At 42.0% G+C, this 24,680-nt stretch overlaps 1 protein-coding gene across 6 annotated transcripts in view; it reads right to left on the bottom strand.

Moving 5' to 3' along the window:
- APP (amyloid beta precursor protein) overlaps positions 1-24,680 on the bottom strand; it is a 307,623-nt gene that overhangs the window by 131,288 nt on the left and 151,655 nt on the right. For all 6 annotated transcript variants that reach the window (XM_055567762.1, XM_055567763.1, XM_055567759.1 and 3 more), the window contains exon 6: positions 8,133-8,335. In XM_055567762.1, coding sequence (XP_055423737.1) covers positions 8,133-8,335 — 203 coding nt within the window. The remainder of the gene's footprint in view (positions 1-8,132; positions 8,336-24,680) is intronic.

Genomic DNA, 24,680 nt, shown 5'->3' with positions numbered 1-24,680 from the left:
TACCAAAGCATATATCAAACAGCCTCAAAATCAATGGCTGCAGTGCCATGGGGCACAAAATAATAGGCTGCCATCTGTCACATCTCTGCCCTGTGTGGATACTAGTTCTCTCAAAGGCATGAAAAGGATGCTACATTCTGGTCCAGGAACAGGAGTGGAGTTTACCTGCCTGTGGTCCTAACAGAGAAGGGTAAAGTCTTCCTCAAAAGGGAGCAGTCATTATTCCTTTGCCCTGTTTTCAAACCCATAAGGTAGTTTTATTTTCATTTTGAGCTACTGTGCTGCTATGAGAACCCCAACAAAAGTATGTGAGTATATTTCCATGTCTGCAGTAAGTCAAGCAATAAAAAAGAATCCTATTAGTGAATGATGGGATACCTTGCAAGTGGAACATGCATTACAGACAGGTAACACGGGAGACATAAAAATTAGGTCAACCTAAGATACTAAGATGGTAAAGGGTCTGCCTACAATGCGGGTGACCCAGGCTCAATCCCTGGGTCAGGAAGATCTCCTGGAGAAGGAAATGGCAACCCATTCCAGTACTCTTGCCTGGAAAATCCTATGGGCAGAGGAGCCTGGTAGGCTACAGTCCATGGGGTCGCAAAGAGTCGGACGGACACGACTGAGCAACTTCACTTTCTTTCAAGATAATAATATAAGCCATTCTGCTTTATTTATGGTACTTCTCGGACACGTTCTATTTGGTGCTCCACTAACTGGCAAATCCCTGTTCTCCTTTTAAAAACAATCACTCAGATGACAACTTCTTGGCAATGCTGTAGGTGAAACTTCTGTCTCTAGGCTGGGCACTTTCCTTCCCCTGGGCTGCCAAAATTTCTTCCCAGTCAGGTCAGAGAGGCCGGTTTCTCCTGAAGAGTGAGTATACAGCTCTGGTTGGAAGCAACCTGAGTGAGCCACCTTCTTCCTATCCCTGTGTTCTCAAGAACTGGTGCAGTGCCCTAGGAGTGCCTAGTCTATGTTGGTGGAATGTACAGCAGCAAATCACACGATGCTTCTCATAGATTAATAGTAACCAGAGGGAGAAGAACAGTAATTTAATTCTGTGGAGGTTAAGTCACCTAGCCCAAGGCAAGCAACATTTAGATCAAACTTTTAAACTTCATCATTGTATGGTATGCTTAAATTGTCTCCTCTATCAGTATCTCTGTCCATATAATAGATGAACTTCCAAGAGGTTTAAAATACCCTCATGAAATGAAACTCCACCTTGAAATGCAATGGCATTTAAAACTATCTTGATTCAATTTTCACCCAGACATAAAATTGAACTGCAGATATTTAAATATATAATATAGTCACAAAAGGTAATTTAATCAAGAAGCCAAGTTTAAGCTGTTTTCTCCTTAATATATGTCCATAAATAACAGCTCTATTATACAATAGAAATGGCTAGGTCTCATTGATGCATTTTATAATGCAAAAAGACAGTCTGTTGGGTTACCTTTGGCATTCCTAATTAGGAGTAAGTGTTAGTTCTCTGGGGATCAAAAGGATACACAGAACCAGGGCAACTATAGTTGTTACTGTTCAGTTACTAAGTCGTGTCTGCCTCTTTGTGACGCCATGGACTGCAGCCTGCCAGGCTCCTCTGTCCTTCAGCGATTGTAGCTTAGGTTAGTTGAGCACTTACTGTCTACCAGGAACAGTGCTGAGTGTTTCCTGTGAATTACTTCATTTAATCCTCACAAAATAGTTAAAACTAGGTGGCTATTATTACATCTCATTTTCCAAGACGGAAGCAATGAGGTATAGAGATTATTTCACTGATACAAATTTACACAGTCTGTAGGTTGTAAAGCCAGGCTTTGACTTGAGCGGCCTTTCCTTGTCAAACATACTGAAAATTTAGAATGTGCCAGGCATTAGATGGTAAATGGGTAGCATGGATCATCCAGAGTAATCATGTAAAAAACATGCAACATCATAACAGCATCTATAAAACATACATGAAAAAACAGACTTACCAAGGGTATCTTGGTAACTGGCCCAAGATCATAAAATTATTAAAAAATTTTCTCTTTAAACACTTTATTAGTCTATCTCTACCCATAATAAAACCACCTTAATGAAATTAACTTGGAATGGTAATATCTGAAATAAAAAAACTTCCTAGTATATTTCTAATGATCAGTATCAGAAGTTTCCTATAAAGGCCTGGATAGCAAATACTTTCAGCTTTTCAGGCCACATGGCATCTTTTGTGACTACTCAACTCTGCCTCTGTAACATGAAAGTAACCCTAGATAATATGTAAACAAATGGGATTGGCAGTGTCCTAATAAAACCTTTGATTAGAAAATTGGTGACAGTCCATATTTAGCCTGTGGCCATGGTTTAATATAAAAATAAAATAAAATGATACTATTATTATATAAATAAGCATTCTAAAAGTTAGGAAATGCTCAAAGTGAAACAATACCAAGATGAACACATGCCTAGAACAAAGGAACAAACATTTACAAGGGAACACAGGTTAATTTGAACTAGTGTGTATTTATAAACAAAAGGAAAAAGAAAAAAAAATAACATTAGGGTGGTAAAAAATACTCTGGTCCATCTGAGCCCAAATCCTGGCTTCACCACTTACCAGATTTGTGATTATGGACAAGGTTTAAAAAATTTCTCTCGGGTTTATTTGCCTTGGCTTTAAACGGGAAATAAAAATTCTACCACTCAGCACATTACAAGGATTAAAAGACAGAATCCCTGCCCTAAAGGCAAGGGAGAGTGGTGATCCTGCAAACAAGAAACTCCAGCCTGATGGGCCATGACACAGAAACAGCCAGCTCCCCATCACACCTGCTACAACAGCAAATGCCGAGCCATCAGCAGAGGCGTGATAAACGTGTGCTTGCTCAATCAGTGGACATACAGGGAAAACCAGAGTTACTCTGGATGAACAAAACTGGCTACTAAATCATAGACTATGCCATTTATTACAATACCCACATCTAATCAGAGTTTGGGCTTCCCGGTGGTAAAGAATCAGCCTGCCAATGCAGCAGACGTGGATTCAATCCCTGGGTCAGAGAGATGCCCTGGAATACGAAATAGCAATTCGCTCATCTTCTTGCCTGGAAAATTTCACAGACAGAGAAGCCTGGAGGGTGACAGTCCATGGGGTCAAAAAGACTTGGACATGACTGAGCACACAGCACATAGACTTTAGGATTCAAGGTTGAGTCACAGTGTACCCTGATGTCTTGGGTTTATGAAATGCAATTACTTCCCAAAACACAGAAAATTAGGAGCAAGTGTCTACATACACTAGGGATTTCCTGGTGGACTACTGCTGTGTGCAAATTGGTATTGGCTTATTCCACTCGATCAAAACAACAGATCCTAAAGTCAGATAGGTGTGCTCACTTCTCAACAGTCCCTTTTTCCTTTGGAATCAGTTAACAGAATCAGAATCAGAATCAGAACTGGCATCTTCTGCTTTGATATCAATGATTCTAATACAATATGGCTGAAAATTTTATGACTATGTTGAAATGTCCTATATTTTTCTTCCCTCTGCCTATTTCTTTCAAATTGTAATGGGTTACGAAACTATTGAGCTTTTTTATGAAGCACATTAAAAACTCATACTAGTAGCAATGTGTTGGTAATGAAGAATGTTCATTATTAAGTATGGTTGTAAATCACATTTTCTCTCGGGCACTGAAACATTAACATTGGAAACGAGATGGTAAGCCTCTTTTCAATCTCTCTTCTTTGCAAGTCATTTCCAACTTTTATTGTCAGTAGAGGAGCCAGCTATATGTTATTAGAGTTTTACAAAGTTAGCAGTCAGTTGCAGCATTGACATTGTTCATCAGGAAAGAGCTGTAACTCACTTCCTATACCAATGGGGTGGAGGGAATGGCAGGAAACTGGTCGCTCTAATGTTACCATCAAAATCTTCTACTACTTTATCAGAATTAGTTGGGAACGCAGAAAACTCTGACACGGATGCAATATATACCATTAACTGTTTCTCCTCTTAGGCCTCCTTTCCCAGAAAGACTTGCCTGAATCACAGCTTTTGTCTTTCCTGGTGGCTCAGACGGTAAAGCGTCTGCCTGCAATGCAGAAGACCTGCGTTGGGAAGATCCCCTGGAGAAGGAAATAGCAACCCACTCTAGTACTCTTGCCTGGAAAATCCCATGGACAGAGGAGCCTAGTAGGCTACGGTTCATGGGGTGGCAAAGAATCGGACACGACTGAGCGACTTCACTTTCACTTTCAGCTTTTGTCTATTTCAGGAGTCTTGAATGGAAGGATAGATAGATTCCCATTAAAGGCTTTTCTAGTTCTAGTGTTAATAATAGGTACTTCTAAATGATCAGGTATTTGCTTCAAGAAGGCCACTATTAATGCTGTTCTTGACATCAGCATTATTAACTTATTTTTTAAGGTTAGTTTCTTTTATTTTTTTAATCTTTAGCCCGGAGATTTTTTTCCTAAAGTTCTCTTTCAATTGTAGTTGTCTGTCTATAAAAAATACAGGAATGTATACGCCCTCTATTTCTATTTAATATCTAATAATGCTCTTGCTCTTGCTAAGTCACTTCAGTCGTGTCCGACTCTGTGTGACCCCATAGACGGCAGCCCACCAGGCTCCCCCGTCCCTGGGATTCTCCAGGCAAGAACACAGGAGTGGGTTGCCATTTCCTTCTCCAGCGCATGAAAGTGAGAAGTGAAAGTGAAGTCGCTCAGTTGTGTCTGACTCTTAGCGACCCCATGGACTGCAGCTCACCAGGCTCATCCATCCATGGGATTTTCCAGGCAAGAGTACTGGAGTGGGGTGCCATTAGAGAAAAACTGAAGCAAAAAGAACTGGAATTATTCAGAATATAACAAGACCATATTATCTCAAGAGAATTCTGTCTGGGTCTGGAATTTGGCGTGAGTTTTTGTGTCATTCTCTCATATACTGCATAAATTATGTCACTTACTGTTCACCCATCCCGTCAATAGCAGTAGTATAAAAACAAAAATCTCTTCATTGTTTCTAGAAAAATCCTCACCACGTAGTAAGTCCTGAACTGATTACCCTCAGTCAGTACCAACATTTGCCAGCCTGGCATTAAAAGTCTCCACATTTTAGTCCCAACGTACCTTCCTATAACCCTCTGATGAAGATTTACTCGCTCTCCTTTAATTGGGCTGGCTTTATCTCCCAAGCATGCCATGTACCTTCTCAAGGCACCATATTGGTTTGGCAAAGAATCCGCCTGCAATGTGGGAGACCTGGGTTCGATCCCTGAGTTGGGAAGATCCCCTGGAGAAGGGAAAGACTACCCACTCCAGTATTCTGGCCTAGAGAATTCCATGGACTGTATAGTCTACAGGGTCGCAAAGAGTCGGACACAACTGAGTGACTTTCACTCAATGACCCTAAAGTAGGCTGCAAGACAAGCTATTGGTACTTCCACCACCAGCCCTTCTAGTCTGCCTTCAAATGCCATCTTTTTCACAGACCCATCCCTGATCAGTCTTCTGTACTGTGAAGTAGGCTGTGGGCTCATACTTTTTACAACACAGACTCTGTATTTTTTTGACTTATGTTTCCTACTAGACTTTCACATCCATGAGGGTCAGCTCTCCTGTGTGTTCTCATCATATAACTGATTCACTGAGCCCAGTAAAATGGCTTATTCAAAAAAGGTACTCCAAAAATGAATGTTGATTAGGTGGACAATAATTATTATGCAAGCAGCTATCCTGGTGGAGCGCACAAGAACTTGAGTCCCACAGCGGAATACTAGCTGCTGTAATTTGTAGTCACACATCTTTTTTTTTGGTTCACATATAAATTGCTTTATTCTGTTTAATAACTGTAAAATATTCCAAAGTATGGCATATAATAATTCTTTAGCCAAAATCGTATTAAAAACTTTTAGGTTGTTTATAATCTTCATTGTTTCAAATAGTGCTCAATAAATATCTATGTATATTTGTCATTTTTGAATTGCTAGATTGGGATTCACACTTTTACTTCTGAAACGCATTGCTAATTGTATTACATTGTTTAAGAGCCATATCTTTTGTCATGTGAAGTGTCTCTCTTTATTTTTTATTGGATTCTTTGAGTCTATTTTTTCTTTTTTTTCATGGTATATCTTCTAAAGTAAAGTAAGATATAGTATACCTTCAAAACTAAAGCAATTTACAACACTGAAACATAGATTATAGAAATAAAGACACTAAAATATATCTTATGATATTTCTGTAGCCATTTTAACTAGTAGAAGGCTGTAGGGCCTCCAGTTAATTTAAAAGTCTAATAGGTATGCTTCAATAAAACTGATTAAAATTCCCTTGTAACTGAATCAGTGATTAGTATCTATGAACAGTCCTATTTATCTTAAATGTATACTCACAGGTTGATAAGTGTAAACCTGAAAAGAATGTGTTATCAAACAAATATCAGGAGCAAAAGAAAAAGAAGCCCTGAAAAATCCATCTTTCCCTGCTAGGAAAACAGAAGCTAACAAGTTCATGTAGCTAGATCTGCACAGATGGTCCTAAGAGGTACACGGAAAACGTCCTGAAAAACAGTGCTTCAAACAAAATGCGCATTTATGTAAACGACCATCTACTTATGTGCTAAACTGAAGAAGTTGTCATTACATAGGGAATTACAAAGTTAAGCGATCTATTTGGTATTCTATGTATATTTTAAGAGAATAAGTGACATTGCAATAGATTTTAAGCTAACTCTGAGTGTTCAATTCAGAATAAGCTCACTTTTAAAAGCTACAAGTTAAAGAAATGGAGAACTTCAAAACTACTATGTTAAGTGAAAGAAGCCAGACACAAAAGACCATGTATGACCCCACTTTTTACATTAAAAGTGTAGAAAAGGCCAATCTCTAGAGACAGAAAGAAGATTAATGGCTGCTGAGGGCTGGCGGTAAGAACAAGGGTTCACAGTGAGGGGTGTGAGGACTGGGTGATGAAAATGTTCTAAGGTTGGATTTTGTGATGTTTTCACAATCTGGTACATTTATTAATGCTGCTGAATTATACACCTCTGCACTTAAGATGAGTGAATTTTATATGTAAATTATACTTCAGCAAAGTTATAAAAAAAATGCAGTGACGGGAAGACGACATACTACAGTGATCGTTAGGAATCTATGTGAAGCAAAAAGAGTAGCCTATTTTAAGCTCCAATTTAACAATGGAGCAGAAAGCATTTTACTTTCATAAAAGTGACCATAATGTTGTAGCATTTGTGGACAGACTTTAAAAGTACCTGCAATGCATTAAAACAATACTTCTGTCTGTACTCATTCAGTCTAATCTTAGGACCATCTTTTACTATTTGCAAAACAAACATACACTCTTTAGGAAAGGCAACTCAACAATTCACTACTTTTCATTGTTTAGCGTAAACCGAACCTTGCTTTTATTTCAGGGAGACAAAAAAAGGGTCTTCTAATTCATTCCATATACAACATTTCCAATAAAAGCATTAACTAACCAGAAAAACAAAGTCTAAGATCTACCTCTCTAAGAACGCACTGTCGCTTCCCCCAGTAAACTATCGTATAGACAACACAAGTCATCCAAGTGAAATTTCACAGCAAAAAATAATGTCTTGTTCTCCAAGTGGACTTCTTTTGCTTTAAAATTAAATTAAATCTAATCACAACTACTCACTCAACCAACATTTATTGAAAAGTTTCGATAAGGCAAGCACCCTGCATCACACTAGGTAAAATCCAGCCTTTGGCATTAAGGAGCTCATAGTCTTGGTGATGAAAGGGGCCACGGAAAATCGAGTATAATCAACACCCACTGTCAGAAAAATGCCAAGGAGGCCACCTAACTCGGTCCTTGTCAAATGACATGGCCCCCAGTTAGGTGGAGTTCTGCAGAACAACGTGCCAAGTAGCATATACAAGGCACAGAACAGTCTGTAAAATCAAGATTTCACATTTTCTGAAATGAATCGTTGGATGCTTGTTCAACCAAAATGAGTTCCACAAGCATAGGCAACTTGTCACCTCCCATCACCTGGGAGGCAGTGGCAGCAGGCTGGATAGAAATTTCAAACCCTGGTGTGATGCCTTCCTTTTCCCTGAGAAAGAAAATCCAAGTAAGGAGTGGATTACCTCGGACCACCTCTTCCACAGACTCCGTGGTGGTGGTGGTGGTGGTGGCGATGCTGGTGGTCCTCTCCGTGGCCTCTTCATAGGGTTCCTCAGCCTCTTCCTCTAGTTCCTCACCATCCTCATCATCCTCCTCATCGTCAGCTTCTTCTTCCTCAACATCTGCCACTTCTTCCTCCTCTGCCACTTCTATGACTTTATCTTCACTGGAGGGGGAGGGAGAAATAATAGCAATAGTCATTAAACACATTTCGGGCAAGCAAAAAGAAAACCTATGACAAGGAGTTTTGGATATTTGAGAGGGAATATGGCATTGAATTAAAACACACGGGGGGTCTGAAGCCAGCAGGTCACACTGTGAATCCCAGCTCAGTAGATCTGCAGCTTTTTAATCCCTGAACACAGATCTTAGTTTACACAGTTGCAAAAAGAGGATATTGTGATTCCAACTATATGACATTCTGGAAAAGGCAAAGTTATGGAGACCATGGTTATGGAGCTATGGTTTTTCCAGTAGTGATATATGGATGTGAGAGTTGGACTATAAAGAAAGCTGAGCACCGAAGAATTGATGCTTTTAAACTGTGGTGAAGGAGAAGACTCTTGAGAGTCCCTTGGACTGAAAGGAGATCCAACCAGTCCATCCTAAAGGAGATCAGCCCTGGGTGCTCATTGGAAGGATTGATGCTGAAACTCCAATCCTTTGGCTACCTGATGCGAAGAACTGACTCCTTGGAAAAGACCCTGATGCTGAGAAAGATTGAAGGCGGGAGGAGAAGGGGACAACAGAGGATGAGATGGCTGGATGGCATCACCAACTCGTTGGACATGAGTTTGAGTAAATTCCAGGAGTTGGTGATGGACAGAGAGGCCTGGTGTGCTACAGTCCATGGGGTTGCAAAGAGTCGGATACGACTGAGTGGCTGAACTGAACTGAATGGAGACCATAAAAAGATCAGTGGTTGGTAGGAGTCTGGGGTGAGGAAGGAAGGCATGAACAGGTAGAACAGAGGGGATCTGAGGGGCAGTGAGACTGCTCTGTAATACACAGTATCAGAGATGATATAGAATAGTCCAACTTACAAGCATGCATTTGTGAAAACCCATAGAACTGTATAACACAAAACATGAGCCCTAAAGTAAACTATGGATTTTATTAATGATGTATCAATATTGGTTCAAGTGTACAATACCAAAGCAAAGTGTTAATAATTGGCTGATGGAAGGCCCTGTATTTCCTGTTCAAATTTTTTCTAAACATAAAATTGCTCTTAACAATAAAGTTTATTAAAAAGTTTGGGTGGGGAATACCAAAACAAAGTTCACTGTAATATTGGCATTATTTTTTGTTAAACATGTGAAAATACCACAAAGCGCCTGCATGGTAGATATTCAATACGTGGATGTGGAAACTGGTTCAAAATTACTATTGAATGTTTACACTGGAAATGAAAGGGGAAGAAGAAATTGGTTTTTCCAGTAGTCATGTACGGAATGTGAGAGTTGGACCATAAGGAAGGATGAGCACTGAAAAATAGATGCTTTTGAATTGCGGTGCTGGAGAAGACTCTTGAGAGTCCATTGGACGCAAGATCAAACCAGTCATTCCTAAAGGAAATCGACCCTGAGTATTCACTAGAAGGACTGATGCTGAAGCTGCAATAATTTGACCACCTCACGTGAAGAGCCGACTCACTGGAAAAGACCCTTAGGACTACCCTCGTGGCTCAGGTGGTAAAAAGTCTGCCTGCAATGCAGGAAACCTGCATTCGATTCCTGGGTTGGGAAGATCCCCTGGAGAAGGAAATGGCAGTCCACTCCAGTATTCTTGGTTGGCAAATCCCAAGGACAGAGGAGCCTGGAAGGCTACAGTTCATGGGGTTGCAAAGAGTAATTTGGCAAATTGGAAGTGGTCAAACAAGAGATGACAAGAGTGAACGTCGATATTCTAGGAATCGGCAAACTAAGATGGACTGGAATGGGTGAATTTAACTCAGATGACCATTCTATCTACTACTGTGGGCAGGAATCCCTTCGAAGAAATGGAGTAGCCATCATGATCAACAAAAGAGTCCGAAATGCAGTACTTGGATGCAATCTCAAAAACAACAAAATGATCTCTGTTTGTTTCCAAGGCAAACCATTCAATATCACAGTAATCCAAGTCTATGCCCCAACCAGTAACGCTAAAGAAGCTGAACAGTTCTATGAAGACCTACAAGACCTTCTAGACTAACATCCAAAAAAGATGTCTTTTTCATTATAGCAGACTGGAATGCAAAAGTAGGAAGTCAAGAAACACCTGGAGTAACAGGCAAATTTGGCCTTGGAATAAGGAATGAAGCAGGGCAAAGGCTAACAGAGTTCTGCCAAGAGAACGTACTGGTCATAGCAAACACCCTCTTCCAACAACACCAGAGAAGACTCTACACATGGACATCACCAGATGGTCGACACTGAAATCAGATTGATTATATTCTTTGCAGCCAAAGATGGAGAAACTCTATACAGTCAGCAAAAACAAGACTGGAAGCTGACTGTGGGTCAGATCATGAACTCCTTATTGCCAAATTCAGACTGAAATTGAAGAAAGTGTAGAAAACCACTAGACCATTCAGGTATGACCTAAATCAAATCCCTTATGACTATACAGTGGAAGTAAGAAATAGATTTAAGGGACTAGATCTGGTAGAGTGCCCGATGAACTACGGACAGAGGTTCATGACATTTTACAGGAGACAGGAATCAAGACCATCCCCAAGAAAAAGAAATGCAAAACAACAAAATGGCTGTCTGAGGACGCCTTACACATAGCTGTGAATAGAAGGGAAGCGAAAAGCAAAGGAGAAAAGGAAAGATATAAGCATCTGAATGCAGAGTTCCAAAGAATAGCAAGAAGAGATAAGAAAGCCTTCCTCAGTGATCAATGCAAAGAAATAGAGGAAAACAACAGAATGGAAAGACTTGTGTTTGAGCTCCCTTCTGTATTCAAGGTCACAGTCACCATAACCTCCCTCCCACCTCCCACCCATCCCACTCCTCCTGGTTGTCACAGAGCCCCGATTTGAGTTCACTGAGTCATACAGCAAACTCCCACTGGCTCTCTATTTGACATATGGTGTTGTATATGAAGACACAGAGAACAGACTTATGGACACAGGGGGAGAGCGGGAAAGGAGAGGGTGGGATGAATGGAGAGAGTAACATGGAAACATACACCAATACTCCTTAGTTCTCCAAATTAAGTGGAAAATTCATGGAAAACAAGGGAGAAAAATCAAATTCAATGAGTCTTCTTAAACCACAACGTGTGAAGGGCGGGTGGAATGCCAGGGTCCAGGTATGCAATCCAGGGTAAAGACAACAGTGGGCTTCTGGGTGGGATGATGAAAACAGGCCCCAGGGCATCCCCAAAAGCCCCCAACCATCTCTGTTATGAGTTGAATGTTGCATTTAAAACTCCAAACAGAAAGCATGTGTATAAAAACAGCTGTGTTTAAAGCGATCTGCATTCTGGTATGTGTCCAGCCATGAAAAAGAGTGAAATACATGCCTACCATCCATCACTGCATCTGCCCGAGCAATTCCCTGGCATAATAACAAGGAACAGAGACACAGAACAGTTCAGCTGGCTGAGGAATTAAATTACTTGGCCTGAGAGAACTCACGTCCAGTTCTTATTACCATAGCTTTGATTTCTGGAATTAAATTTAGACGTCCATGAATTCAATTATGTCTTTGGACACCATTAAAACAGTAGCACACAGCTATGCTTTAATGATGTGGCATCTTCCCCTAAAAGGCCCAACGCGCCAACATGATAACTTCTGTTTGCCGTTTTCATAAATAGCTGGAAACACAGAAAGGGAAAAAAAAAAATAAAAAAACTTTTCCACCTTCTCTTCAACTACTAGACAACTCTGCTCTGTGCTGTGACCAAGGTGAGTCAGCTTTACATTTATTTTTTTATTTGGCTGCGTGGGAGCTTCCTGGGTGGCTCAGATGGTAAAGAATCCCCCTGCAACACATGAGACCCGGGTTCGATCCTTGGGTTGGGAAGATCTCCTGGAGAAGGAAATGGCAACCCACTCCAGTATTCTTGCCTGGAGAATTCCATGGACAGAGGAGCCTGGCGGGCTACAGTCCATGGGATTGCAAGAGTCGGACATGACTGAGTGACTTTTATTTTCACTTAGTTTCATTTTCACTGTCATGGAGCGTGTGGGATCTAATTCCCTGACCAAGGAGTGAACCCAGGACCCCTGCATTGGGAGCACAGAGTCATAGCCACTGGACCACCAGCGAAGTCCCCAAGGTGAGCCACAGTTACAAAAAAAAAATGCAAGAAGGTCCAGTTTATGGAAATGTGAGGCTGAGCATCATAGAGCAATGTCTTATCAACAAGTAAACTCACAAAAAAATAGTACTTTGAGCACATGGTGGAATATTCATTCACTCACACATTTTAGCCTCTGTCAATTTACACAGCTTTTCCAGCCTTTAAATTCCAATAATAAAAACAATTCTAAGGCATGAGGGAATGATCTGAAAATGCTTATCATCTTAGGAGCATCTGAATTTAATAAACAGGTTGAAGGGTCACAGGGACATTATTATGAGGAAATCAATCACCGAGAATACAATTTTGTGTGTCAGGAAGTAAGACTTTAGGTGGGTGAAGGATACACTGCATCACAAAGGTGGTGTTCAAATTTCTAAGTCTGACCTTGATAGATGGCACTCATCACAGTGGGCTCCGTAAGACTCCCTCAAGACAAGAAAAGATTCTGATTCACTTACTGGTTTCAGTTGATTTTTGTTTAAGTCATGCAAAACAGTTCACCATTTGCATTCTCTAAGAAAGCTGTATTTATTCTTTTTTTTTTTTTTTACTTTTTTTTTTAATTTTATTTTTAAACTTTACATAATTGTATTAGTTTTGCCAAATATCAAAATGAATCCGCCACAGGTATACATGTGTTCCCCATCCTGAACCCTCCTCCCTCCTCCCTCCCCATTCCACCCCTCTGGGTCGTCCCAGTTATTCTTTCATCTTCTCCATTAAGACTGATAACTTTTCTCTCCCTGCATTCTGCAGGACAAAGGAGCGGAAATGGCAGAGAGAAAGTTGATTCCCAGGGTTTTTGTGAATTGACAATCAGGAGACCTGAACTACAGCACTGATGAGGGAAGAGTGGAAACAGAGCCGCTGGCAGTTCCCAGAATGTAAGGACCCACTGGGGGCCGGAAGGGCAAGTCTCAGCAGGAAGACACTCAGACACTTCTGTGCTCATTGAGAAAGGGGAAGAAAAGAGTCTCCCAGGGTAAGGGGAGAGTGAGAGAAAGCAAAGTTTTCAAAAAGGTAAACCGACATTCCTTTCCCACTCATTCCAGCCCAGGTCTTAGCACTGCCTGTTTAGCCTGGAAGGTATGATGGCTGGATACCTTTGTCCCCGAGGGAAGCAGTCCCTGAAATTATGGCTGCTAAATTAGGAAAATTAGAAGTTGCCAGAAAATGTGAGAAAGTAGGAAACTTATTATTCACGGTTCTGAGTAAATGTTTCAAGAGGGGGGACAGCTAAGTAAGAAAAAGCCACTCTCTTCCCCCATCTAAAAGGCACCATTAGAAGCCAAACATAAGATACAAGACACACTTCATATAAATGATTCTATTTATATAAACTATGAAAACAGTTACTCCTAACCAATGTTAGAACTCAGAGGAGCCGTCAGACTTTGGCGAGGGGAAGTTTATGACTGGGAGGAAGCAGAGGGGGGCTTCTGGGAGTCCGCAAGGCTGTGCTTTGATCTGGGCATGTCCTGTTTTGAAAATCCATCACAGGCTGTAATGCCTGTGTTAGCTGCGCTTCTCTCTGTGTACACTGTGCATGTTGAGTTGCTTCAGTCGTGTCTGAGTCTTTGCAACCCCATAGACTGCAGCCTGCCAGGCTCCTCCGTCCATGGGATGCTCCAGGCAAGAATATTGGAGGGGGGTGTCATTTCTTACTCCAGGGGATCTTCCCGAACCACTGATCAAACCCACGTCTCCAGCACTGGCAGGTGGATTCTTCACCACTGAGCCACCTGGGAAGCCCCTATGTACAATGCGTGTTCTGTGCTTAGTCTCTCAATCATAGCAGACTCTTTGCAACCCCACGGACTGTAGCCCACCAGGCTCCTCTGTCTATAGGGATTCTCTAGGCAAGAACACTGGAGTGGGCAGCCTTTCCCTTCTCGAGGGGATCTTCCCAACCTAGGGACCGAACCCAGGTCTCCCACATTGCAGGTGGATTCTTTACCATCTGATCCATCAGTTCAGCAAAAAGGATTAAAAAGGAGAGGACACGGCTACTCTTCTTAAATACTCTCACAGCTGGTCTAGGATAACAGCTTGTTAATAATAAAACTGTTATTTTCAGGGCCTACAAATTGGAAAAAATATACCTCCACTTTAAGCTCCCAACCCCCTATGAGCAAAAATTATAAGGAGCTGAACACATTAAAACACAGAAGATTATAATACATATAAATTTGGCCTCATTGAATTAGTTAAGTTACTAATTCTCTAAATTAATTCATCAGTTTAGATATTTTGTAAGTAAATTTGATGCTCATAGGATTCAATCCATCATATGTTGATGATTAATAAAAAAAATTACTTACTTTTAATACACAGTTAGACTCTCTGTTATCTATAGGTAATATCTAAAACTGACCCCCACAGATTTCTCTTGAGCAGTCTATTGAGTTTCAGTATAGTTGCTTTGATGGCATTTCTTAGGTGGTGGTGGTTTAGTCGCTAAGTCGTGTCCGACTCTTGCAATCCCATGGACTGTAGCCTGCCAGGCTCCTCTGTCCATGGGATTTTCCAGGCAAGAATACTGGAGTGGGTTGCCATTTCCTTCTCCAGGGGATCTTCCCAACCCAGGAATCAAACTCAGGTCTCTTGCATTGCAGAAAGATTCTTTACCAACTGAGCTATGAGGGAAGCCCCCCATTCCTTAGGTAGTGGGTATTATTAACTTGTCAATGAAACGATCTCTGAGAATCTGACTAACCTTTCCTGAAAAATGCCCTGTAGCAGGAACTGTTTGTATGCTATGCTAAAGCCATTCTTAACTCCTTCCCTCATCCATTTTTTGACCAGAGAAAGTAAGAAACCAAATTCTCCATGGCTTTGTGGACAGGGAAAGCAAGGTGACCAAGATATTGCTGGATAATCTGATGCCAGGGGACAGCTACTTGAACTTCTAGGTGGGGCTTTCAGGAAAGTTTTTACTTTCTAGATGATCAGATTCCTACTGACGGTCAGAGCTCTTTTGTTCCTTTACCCCCTGCTCTTCTACTTTAACTGGTGGGGCAACAGGCATCTGTCAACTTTTAGGTGATGAACATTAGGATGCAGAAGCTAATTAAGATGGTGAGGGGGAAAGATACAAAAAGGAGGGCTCTGTGTATCACCACACCAGCCCAGTGCTCCCAACATCCATGACTGGGTTTCTGTTACTTGCAGCTAAAGGCATTCCTTACAGATTGTTCACTAGCTTCCTCTGGACCCCCGGTCATAGATTCCTGGTTTAGGAAGATAAAGACCAAATTGAGACACCCAAAACTCATGACTCAGGCGTTAAGGGTGAGTTAGAGAGGTCATAACCTTAACCTAAACTAGGATGCATGAACACTTACACATTTAATGAATCTCTATTCTGGGCGAGAGAATCCATACTACTTACTGCATAGTAGATGTTCCATGCACTGAATGCATTACAAAGTCCATGGGAAAGTAATTCTTGTGAGCTAGAGGTGTCAGGGCTGGTAGGACATGAAAAGTGGGTGTGATTATGAGGTAGGAATATCCTGATAATGAACAGCCAGGAATAACAAGTCCATCAGCCTGGCTACACCAGAATTTTCCACGGGCTCTGAGTTTTAACAGTGATAGATGCTCAACTGCAGAGACCAGGTATCCATATATATTTTTTTCTGTAGTCAGTGAACAGTTGAGTATTTGAGTTGAGAGGGATGTGCACCAATTGATAATGAGCAAAAAAAGGGGGGTAACGCATAATTCACCCATTCATCCAATCATCCCACTATGTGCGTCTCAAAGCCACACATCAGTGGTTCAATCAGCAACACTGACTGTGCTTTTACCAAGTGCCAGGTGCTGTGGCAGGCACCAGGGGTGCCATGAGTGAACGTGACAGAGCCTCCGCTTTCTTGGAACATGTTTTAGTAGGGAAGGCACAATATGGGCAAATAAATAACTATGCAAAAACTGCAGTAGAAAGGAAAGGCAAGTGTGTTAACCAGTGACTACAAAAGATGTGTGTGTGGTGGGGGATAGGGGCAGCTTCTCCAATAGGATGGACAGGGCATGGTCATGGGGAAAAGGTCGTGGGCATGAGACTTGGAACGCTGAAAGAGTCAAGGTGGGAGTACAGTTAAGACAGGAGTAAGCGCATGTGCGAACACCCTGGCATGGGGGTGAGCATTAGCACAACCAAGGAAAAAAAAACAAAACCCACAACAAAGAGCCAGTGAACTTGTGGAGGTGGGGGTGGGAAGACTGAGGCTGGGGGAGAAGTGTACATTGTGGGGTGGAGACAGACAGGTGGGGGGTGACCCAGCAAGGCTGTGTTGGTTATAAGAAATAGCACGTTTATTTATACTCGATGGGAATGACCAAATCTGATTTGTTTTAAAAATGACTCTGGTTGCAGGGTGGAGAGCAGGCAAGAGAGAGACAGGAATGGAAGCCAGGAGTCTGGTTATGGACATTGTGGTGGAAGCTAGAAATATGGGGGGGCACAAGGTAATTCACGGGGACAAACCAGTCCATCCTAAAGGATCAGGCCTGGGTGTCCATTGGAAGGACCGATGTTGAAGCTGAAGCTCCAATATTTTGGCCACCTAATGCGAAGAGGTGACTCATTTGAAATGACCCTGATGTTGGGAAAGATTGAGGGCAGGAGGAGAAGGGGACGACAGAGGATGAGATGGTTGGATGGCATCACAGACTTGATGGACATGGGTTTGGGTAAACTCCGGGAGTTGGTGACAGACAAGGAGGCCTGGTTCATTGGGTCGCAAAGAATGGGACACAACTGAGCAACTGAACTGAACTGAACTGAATAGCCCAAAGCACAATGATATCATCACCTGTAGAAACGTAAAATTACTACTGTGATAACAATTATGGAGGGCTAGGAGGCCCAAAATGAGCTGAGCAGGTCTGGGGGTGCATGATAAGGCATCTACAGGGAAGAGAACTGAAATGTGACAAAAATAAAGCTCAAAGTTAATGAACTCCAAGGACTAAAGACAGCTTCCCCACAAGGTGGAATGGGAAGAGCAGTGCAAAGGCCCTGTAGCAGGGGGAGAGGAGAACCTGAGCGCCTGAAACATGATCAGCTGAAGAGAACACAAAGGGCGCTCAAAGAAGGACGAACAGCAACAACGTGGAGCAGGGGGCAGCTCATGACTTGTTCCTGTGCACCTTGTGGGCTAAGGGTGATTGTCAAATTTTTTAAGTGTTGTAAGACTGGTTCCAAATAGGAAAAGGAGTACGTCAAGGCTGTATATTGTCACCCTGCTTATTTAACTTATATGCAGAGTACAACATGAGAAATGCTGGGCTGGAAGAAGCCCAAGCTGGAATCAAGATTGCCGGGAGAAATATCAATAACCTCAGATATGCAGATGACACCACCCTTATGGCAGAAAGTGAAGAAGAATTAAAGAGCCTCTTGATGAAAGTGAAAGAGGAGTGTGAGAAAGTTGGCTTAAAGCTCAACATTCAGAAAACTAAGATCATGGCATCTGGTCCCATCACTTCATGGGAAATAGATGGGGAAACAGTGGAAAGAGTGTCAGACTTTATTTTTGGGGGCTCCAAAATCACTGCAGATGGTGACTGCAGCCATGAAATTAAAAGATGCTTACTCCTTGGAAGGAAAGTTATGACCAACCTAGATAGCATATTCAAAAGCAGAGACATTACTTTGCCAACAAAGGTCCGTCTAGTCAAGGCTATGGTTTTTCCAGTGGTCATGTATGGATGTGAAAGTTGGACTGTGAAGAAAGCTGAATGCCGAAGAATTGATGCTTTTGAACTGTGGTGTTGGAGAAGACTCTTGAGAGTCCCTTGGACTGCAAAGAGATCCAACCGGTCCATTCTAAAGGAAATCAGTCCTGGGTGTTCTTTGGAAGGACTGATGCTAAAGCTGAAACTCCAGTACTTTGGCCACCTCATGTGAAGAGTTGACTCATTGGAAAAGACTCTGGTGCTGGGAGGGATTGGGGGCAGGAGGAGAAGGGGATGACAGAGGATGAGATGGCTGGATGGCATCACCGACTCGATGGACATGAGTTTGGGTGAACTCTAGGAGTTGGTGATGGACAGGGAGGCGTGGCGTGCTGCAATTCATGGGGTCATAAAGAGTTGGACACGACTGAGCGACTGAACTGAACTGAACTGAAGATGAATGGGAAAAAAAAAACAAACTCAAGAAAAATATGTGACAGAGACTGTATATGGCCTGCAGAGCCTCAAATATTATTTGGCTCTTCACAGAAATACTGCCACCCCCTGGCACGGATGGTGGGTTGGGGGTAAGGAGGGGATGGGAAGCATGGGAGGCTGTGTCCTGATCTGAAGGCACAAGAGACATGAGGAAATAACGTTAGAGTCCTCATGGGCTTTAGGAAGGCCAAGTTCCAAAATTCTATTAATACAGCAGAAACCACAGTGATCTCTGCCTCCAGCCTCCTTCAGAGAGGGCAGCATGCAGGGTCCCAGGAGGCTGGGCTCTTCAGTATGGTACAATGCATAAAAGTATGAAGTATGGGACCCAACTGCCTGCTTCTGAATCTCAGGTCTGTGACCATGAGCCAATTATTAAAGTTCTCAGGGCCTCCTTCTCCTCATCTGTAAATGGCAAACTTGTAACAGGAAGCTTCACAGGGGTATGATGGAAAACATATGGGTTAAAATTTGCAAAGTACTTAGAAGAGCACCTGACCTACAACAAACACCATGTAAGAGAGAAATGAAGGCAAGACCACATGCACAGTGCTTGGCACCACACCTGATCCAGGTGTGTGAATGAATGAATGATGCACGACTAAATCCCACAGAAATATTCCTTCAAAACACTCAAAATCAATGTAATCGCTGATGACTACATGCACAGTTTGATTTTCTTTATTAGAAAACAAAAGAGTCAGATGTTAGGCAGTCCTAGAAAAGATCTTAAGAGAGGGGAATACAAAATTATTTAATCTTTAAAGTTCAGAAAACCACCTTACCTGTCTCCTGAGAAGCCTGCATGCAGGACAAGAAACAACAGTTACAACTCGAGATGGAATAACGGACTGGTTCAAAACTGGGGAAGGAGCACGTGAAGGCTGTATATTGTCACCCTGCTTATTTAATTTATATGCAGAGTACATCATGTGAAATGCTGAGCTGGATGACTCACAAGTTGAAATCAAGAATGCCAAGAGAAATATCAACAATCTCAGATATGCAGATGATACCACTTTAATGGCAGAAAGCGAAGGGGAACTAAAGAACCTCTTGATGAAAGTGAAAGAGAAGAGTGGAAAAGCTGGCTTAAAACACAACATTCAAAACACGAAGATCATAGCATCTGGTCTCATCACTTCATGGCAAATAGATGGGGAAAAAGTGGAAACAGTGACAGATTTTATTTTCCTGGGCTCCAAAATCATTGCAGACAGTGACTACTAACACGAAATTAAAAGATGCTTGCTCCTTGGAAAAAAAAGCTATGACAAACCTAGGCAGCATATTAAAAAGCAGAGACATCACTTTGCCGACCAAGGTCTGTCTAGTCAAAGCTAAGGTTTTTCCAGTAGTCATTACGGATGTGAGAGCTGGACCATAAAGAAGGCTGAGCACTGAAGAATTGATGCTTTTGAACTGTGGTGCTGGAGAAGACTCTTGAGAGTCTCTTGGACTGCAAGGAGATCCAACCAGTCCATCCTACAGGAAATCAGTTCTGGGTGTTCATTGGAAGGATTGATGCTGAAGCTTCAATACTTGGGCCACCTGATGTGAAGAGCTGCTTCACTGGAAAACACCCTGATGCTGGGAAACATTGAGGGCAAGAGAATGGGGCAGCAGAGGAGGAGATGTTTAGATAGCCTCACTGACTCAATGGACATGAGTTTGAGCACTCTGGGAGATAGTAAAGGAAAGGGAAGCCTGGTGTGCTGCAATCCACAGGGTCGCAAAGTGTCGAACATGACTGAATAATTGAACACAAACAAAGTTCAAAAACCCTATGTGACAGACTGTATTTTCAGAATATCACCCCATGGTCTACTAATATGAATAGAATCCAGTGTTAAATTTATGGGTGTGTTAGTTACTAAAATTCTTGCAATTCAGAAAACAAATGGTATTCACTGTAGGATGCTAGGAATGAAAGAAAATTGAAGGAAAATTATAATAATGATAGCTTAGCATAAAAGCAACTTTGCCTCATACCAACTTTTAAAGGCTGCCCTGTTTAATCTAGTGAGTGTCTAAAACACAAGAACAGCAATGAGATAAGAGAAGCATTAAAGCAAGATCTGATGTAACTAGCAGCACTCATTTAGAACATCTGAAATACAATTTATCGTTTCTTCATTTTCTCAATACATACTCATAATAAGAAAAATATTCCAGGAACACAGAAACAATCTAAATAGAACCTCAAGGACATAAGACAAATCAGAGGATAGGCTATTTCTAAGAAAACTGGTACAGTTTCTTTGTTAACTTGGTGTCATGATATTAAAAGGGCTGTTCTGAATCCTAAGAGTTAAGGATGTAAGAGGCTAGATCTGGTCTTGCCTGGGATCTGGTGTGGAAAAACATGCAGAGAAAACCAGTTCTCGGGTTTATAAAAAAATCTGACTATCTGATGATATTTTAAAAATATTGTTAATTTTGCTGGTGAGATAATGTGATTAGGGCTCTGTTGAAAAATGTTCTTAGATTTTTGACATAGCCTAAAGTATTTAGTATACTTGCTGTCTTAACTTTAATCATAAAAATATGTGGAAAGGGAAAAAATGATATTCTAGCAAGACTTAAGAAATACTAAGGCTGGAATATAATTATTGTAAGAGACAAAATTGCTTTTTTAAATGACTATCTTGGAGGCAAGAAAAGCCATATATAATCAAAAGCAGATTCTTTTCCTGACGGCTTCATGAACCAAGCCGGACTAAAGAGAAGCACCTAAGGTGATTAAAAAGTTTCAGAGTCATTTAAAAATCTTGATACATGAAACAAAATCTTGGTTAACTAGACATTATGCCAGAAAACTCTGAATGAGGAAATTCCTCATATCCAAAGATTTGATTGTGTGTATTTGGGATAGATGGAGAAGGCAATGGCACCCCACTCCAGTATTCTTGCCTGGAAAATCCCAAGGCAGAGGAGCCTGGTAGGCTGCAGTCCATGGGGTTGCGAAGAGTCGGACACAACTGTATGACTTAACTTTCACTTTTCACTTTCATGCATTGGAGGAGGAAATGGCAACCCACTCCAGTGTTCTTGCCTGGAGAATCCCAGGGACGGGGGACCCTGGTGGGCTGCCGTCTATGGGGTCGCACAGAGTCAGACACGACTAAAGCGACTTAGCAGCAGCAGCAGCATTTGGGATAGAAAGTTGACAATGCATGATCCTTAGTCTTTTAACATATTTGAGTGGGTTCTAGGTTCCAGTGAGTCTGTTCCAGACCATGAAGTTATTGCTGGGAATAAAACAGACAAAATTCCCCACCCTCCTGGTTGTTTTTGCTGTTTAGTCACTAAGATGTGTCTGACTCTTTGAGTCCCCATGGGCTGTAGCCCGCCAGGCTCCTCTGTCCATGAGATTTCCCAGGCAAGAATACTGGAGTGGGTTGCCATTTCCTTCTCTAGTGGATTTGCCAGATCCAGGGATCAGAGGGATACTGGGAGGTGGGGGAGAGATACATTAGGAGTTCGGGATTACCAGATACACACTACTGTATATAAAACAGACAAACAACAAGGTCATGTGTTTAGCACAGGGAACTATATACAATATCTTGTAATAACCTATAATGGGAAAAAATTGGAAGTGATAACTGAATCACTTTGTTGTACGCCTAAAATTAACACAACACTGTAAATGTGCTGTATCTCAATAAAAAAGAATAAAAGTACTAATAAGGGAATATGCCCTGAACAGGTGCCCTTTCAGCAAAGGCTACGTGCCTAGCATCCTTTTCCATTGTGTCCACACACGCAGGAACTAATAAAAGCTACAGATGTTTCGTGCATGAAATGGACACAAAGCCCTTTAGAAAAGCCACAAAGTAAGATCCAGCCTCACGTTTCTTTTGAGAACACCTTTGAAGTACCTGCTCTTTGGAAAGGAGAGAAGCTCTGATTCTGTGGTTCCCCCCTCATCTCTCCTGTGAAAAAATAAGCAGTTCTACTTAGAAAGCAATGACGAGTAACGCTGTTCCTTCCTCCAGCACAGGCAGAAAGTGCTTTAAGCCCTCGTCTTGCCCTAGATTCTCAGGGAGGGGCCTCCATTCCCAGTAAGAAATAGATACAGGCAGAGCTCGTTTTATCGCACTTTTTTCACAAATTGAAGGTTGTGGCCGCAAGCCTATCAGCGTCATTTTCCAACAGCATTTATGTCACAGGCCAGTCGTTCTCACAATATTTCCAATCTTTTTGTAATTATTATATTTGTCATGGTGATCTACGGTCAGTGATCTCTGATATTACTACTGCAAAAAGTTAACAACTGGCTGAAGGCTCAGATGATAGCATTTTTAGCAATAAAGCATTTTTTAAATTAAGGTATGCACACTTTTTTTGGATAGTGCTATTGCACACTTGAGACTACAGTCTAGTACAAACAACTTATATACACCGGGGAACAAAAAAATTGTGTGGTTCCCTTTGTCATGATGCTTGCTTTACTGTGGCAGTCTGGAACCCAACCCATCGTATCTCCAAGGTCTGCCTGTACATCTGTCTACACCCAACCTCAAGTGGTACCGTCACTAAGGGGGCAGAATACAGGCTTGGGATACATTAGGAAGGAGCTTGTATTACAGACTGAGGAGTTTGCCCTTATTCGACCAGTGGTACAGAGCTGTGTGGAAAAGCTTTAAGCAGAAGAGTGGCAAGACTGGTTGCATTTCAACAGGTATGAGCTGGCAGAAGTATGAAGGACAGATAGGTTTGGGGTGACCAGTGGGCAGGGGAGAACGCTCTCGAGGAGTCCAGCTGAGGAGGACTCGGGAAGTAAGAGCTTTGAGAAAATAACCACAGAACTGGTAGCTATTTGGATGGAGGGGGTTAGTGGGAAGATGAAGCTGATGTCTCCAGAGGGAGAGACTGGGCGGAGAACAGTTACTAACAGCAATGGAGGATACAGCAGGGAGAATGGATGGCCAGGAACAGAAATGCACGGGTTCAGCTTTGACCACGGTGGAATGTAGATGCTAGATTCTTAAATCTATTGCAGAAGCCTCCAGCAGACAGCTGCAAATGAAGGACGAGAAATTTAGGACTGCTGCTGCTAAGTCGCTTCAGTTGTGTCCGACTCTGTGCAACCCCATGGACTGCAGCCTACCAGGCTTCTCCGCCCATGGGACTCTCCAGGCAAGAACACTGGAGTGGGTTGCCATTTCCTTCTCCAATGCATGAAAGTGGAAAGTGAAAGTGAAAGTGAAGTCGTGTCCGACTCTTAGAGACCCTATGGACTGCAGCCTACCAGGCTCCTCCATCCATGGGATTTTCCAGGCAACAGTACTGGAATGGGCTGCCATTGCCTTCTCCAGAAATTTAGGACACAAATACATAAATTAGGGAAGCACTGTTGTTCCGTTTCCAGTAAGTACAATGGTGCTATACATTTTTGTTTGTTTGTTTTTTGGCGGGGCAGTGAAGCAGAAAAGGATACAGCTTTATTGCTTTTCCAGGCAAAGGGAGACACACTGGGCTTCTGCCTCGAAAAACTATTTGTCTCCCTGTTGTTGCTTTTTGAAATTAAAGAGCTACCCTTCTTAAAAGATCACAGATAACAGAGCAGATGGCCACTTACTTTCTGCATTGCTAACATGTTCTGTTCCGATACCACATGTAACTAGTAACAGAATCTGGCCTTCTGAGGTCTAATTATGCCATTCCTCCCTGACACCCCTCATGCCCTACCAGCATAATTCAATCTGCTTCCCAATTCTAAGACTGATGTGAAAACTTCCTTGAGAGAATACTCTCTAGTATGGATTAACCAGGGCTTTTTACTATGTTTCAAACAATAGCATAATAAAAGCTCAGTCAAAATGTTAGCAGGTACATACAGTGGACCAGGCATTCGGCTAGATTCTGAGGCTCTCAAAGAGAAAAGGCTAAGGAGGCCCCTGCCCTCAGGAAGCTTACATTCCACTGGGGGACAGACAAACAATAAGCAAATAAAATAGCAACGGTGTGATTAGCGTCAGGGCTAAATACAGAGGTAGGTAAGACTGAGCATATTGGGA

Source organism: Bubalus kerabau, chromosome 2, assembly GCF_029407905.1.
Source record: "Bubalus kerabau isolate K-KA32 ecotype Philippines breed swamp buffalo chromosome 2, PCC_UOA_SB_1v2, whole genome shotgun sequence".
NCBI lineage: Eukaryota > Metazoa > Chordata > Mammalia > Artiodactyla > Bovidae > Bubalus > Bubalus kerabau.
Note: the sequence above shows the minus strand (reverse complement) of the source record. Positions and strands in the feature narration are given on the sequence as shown.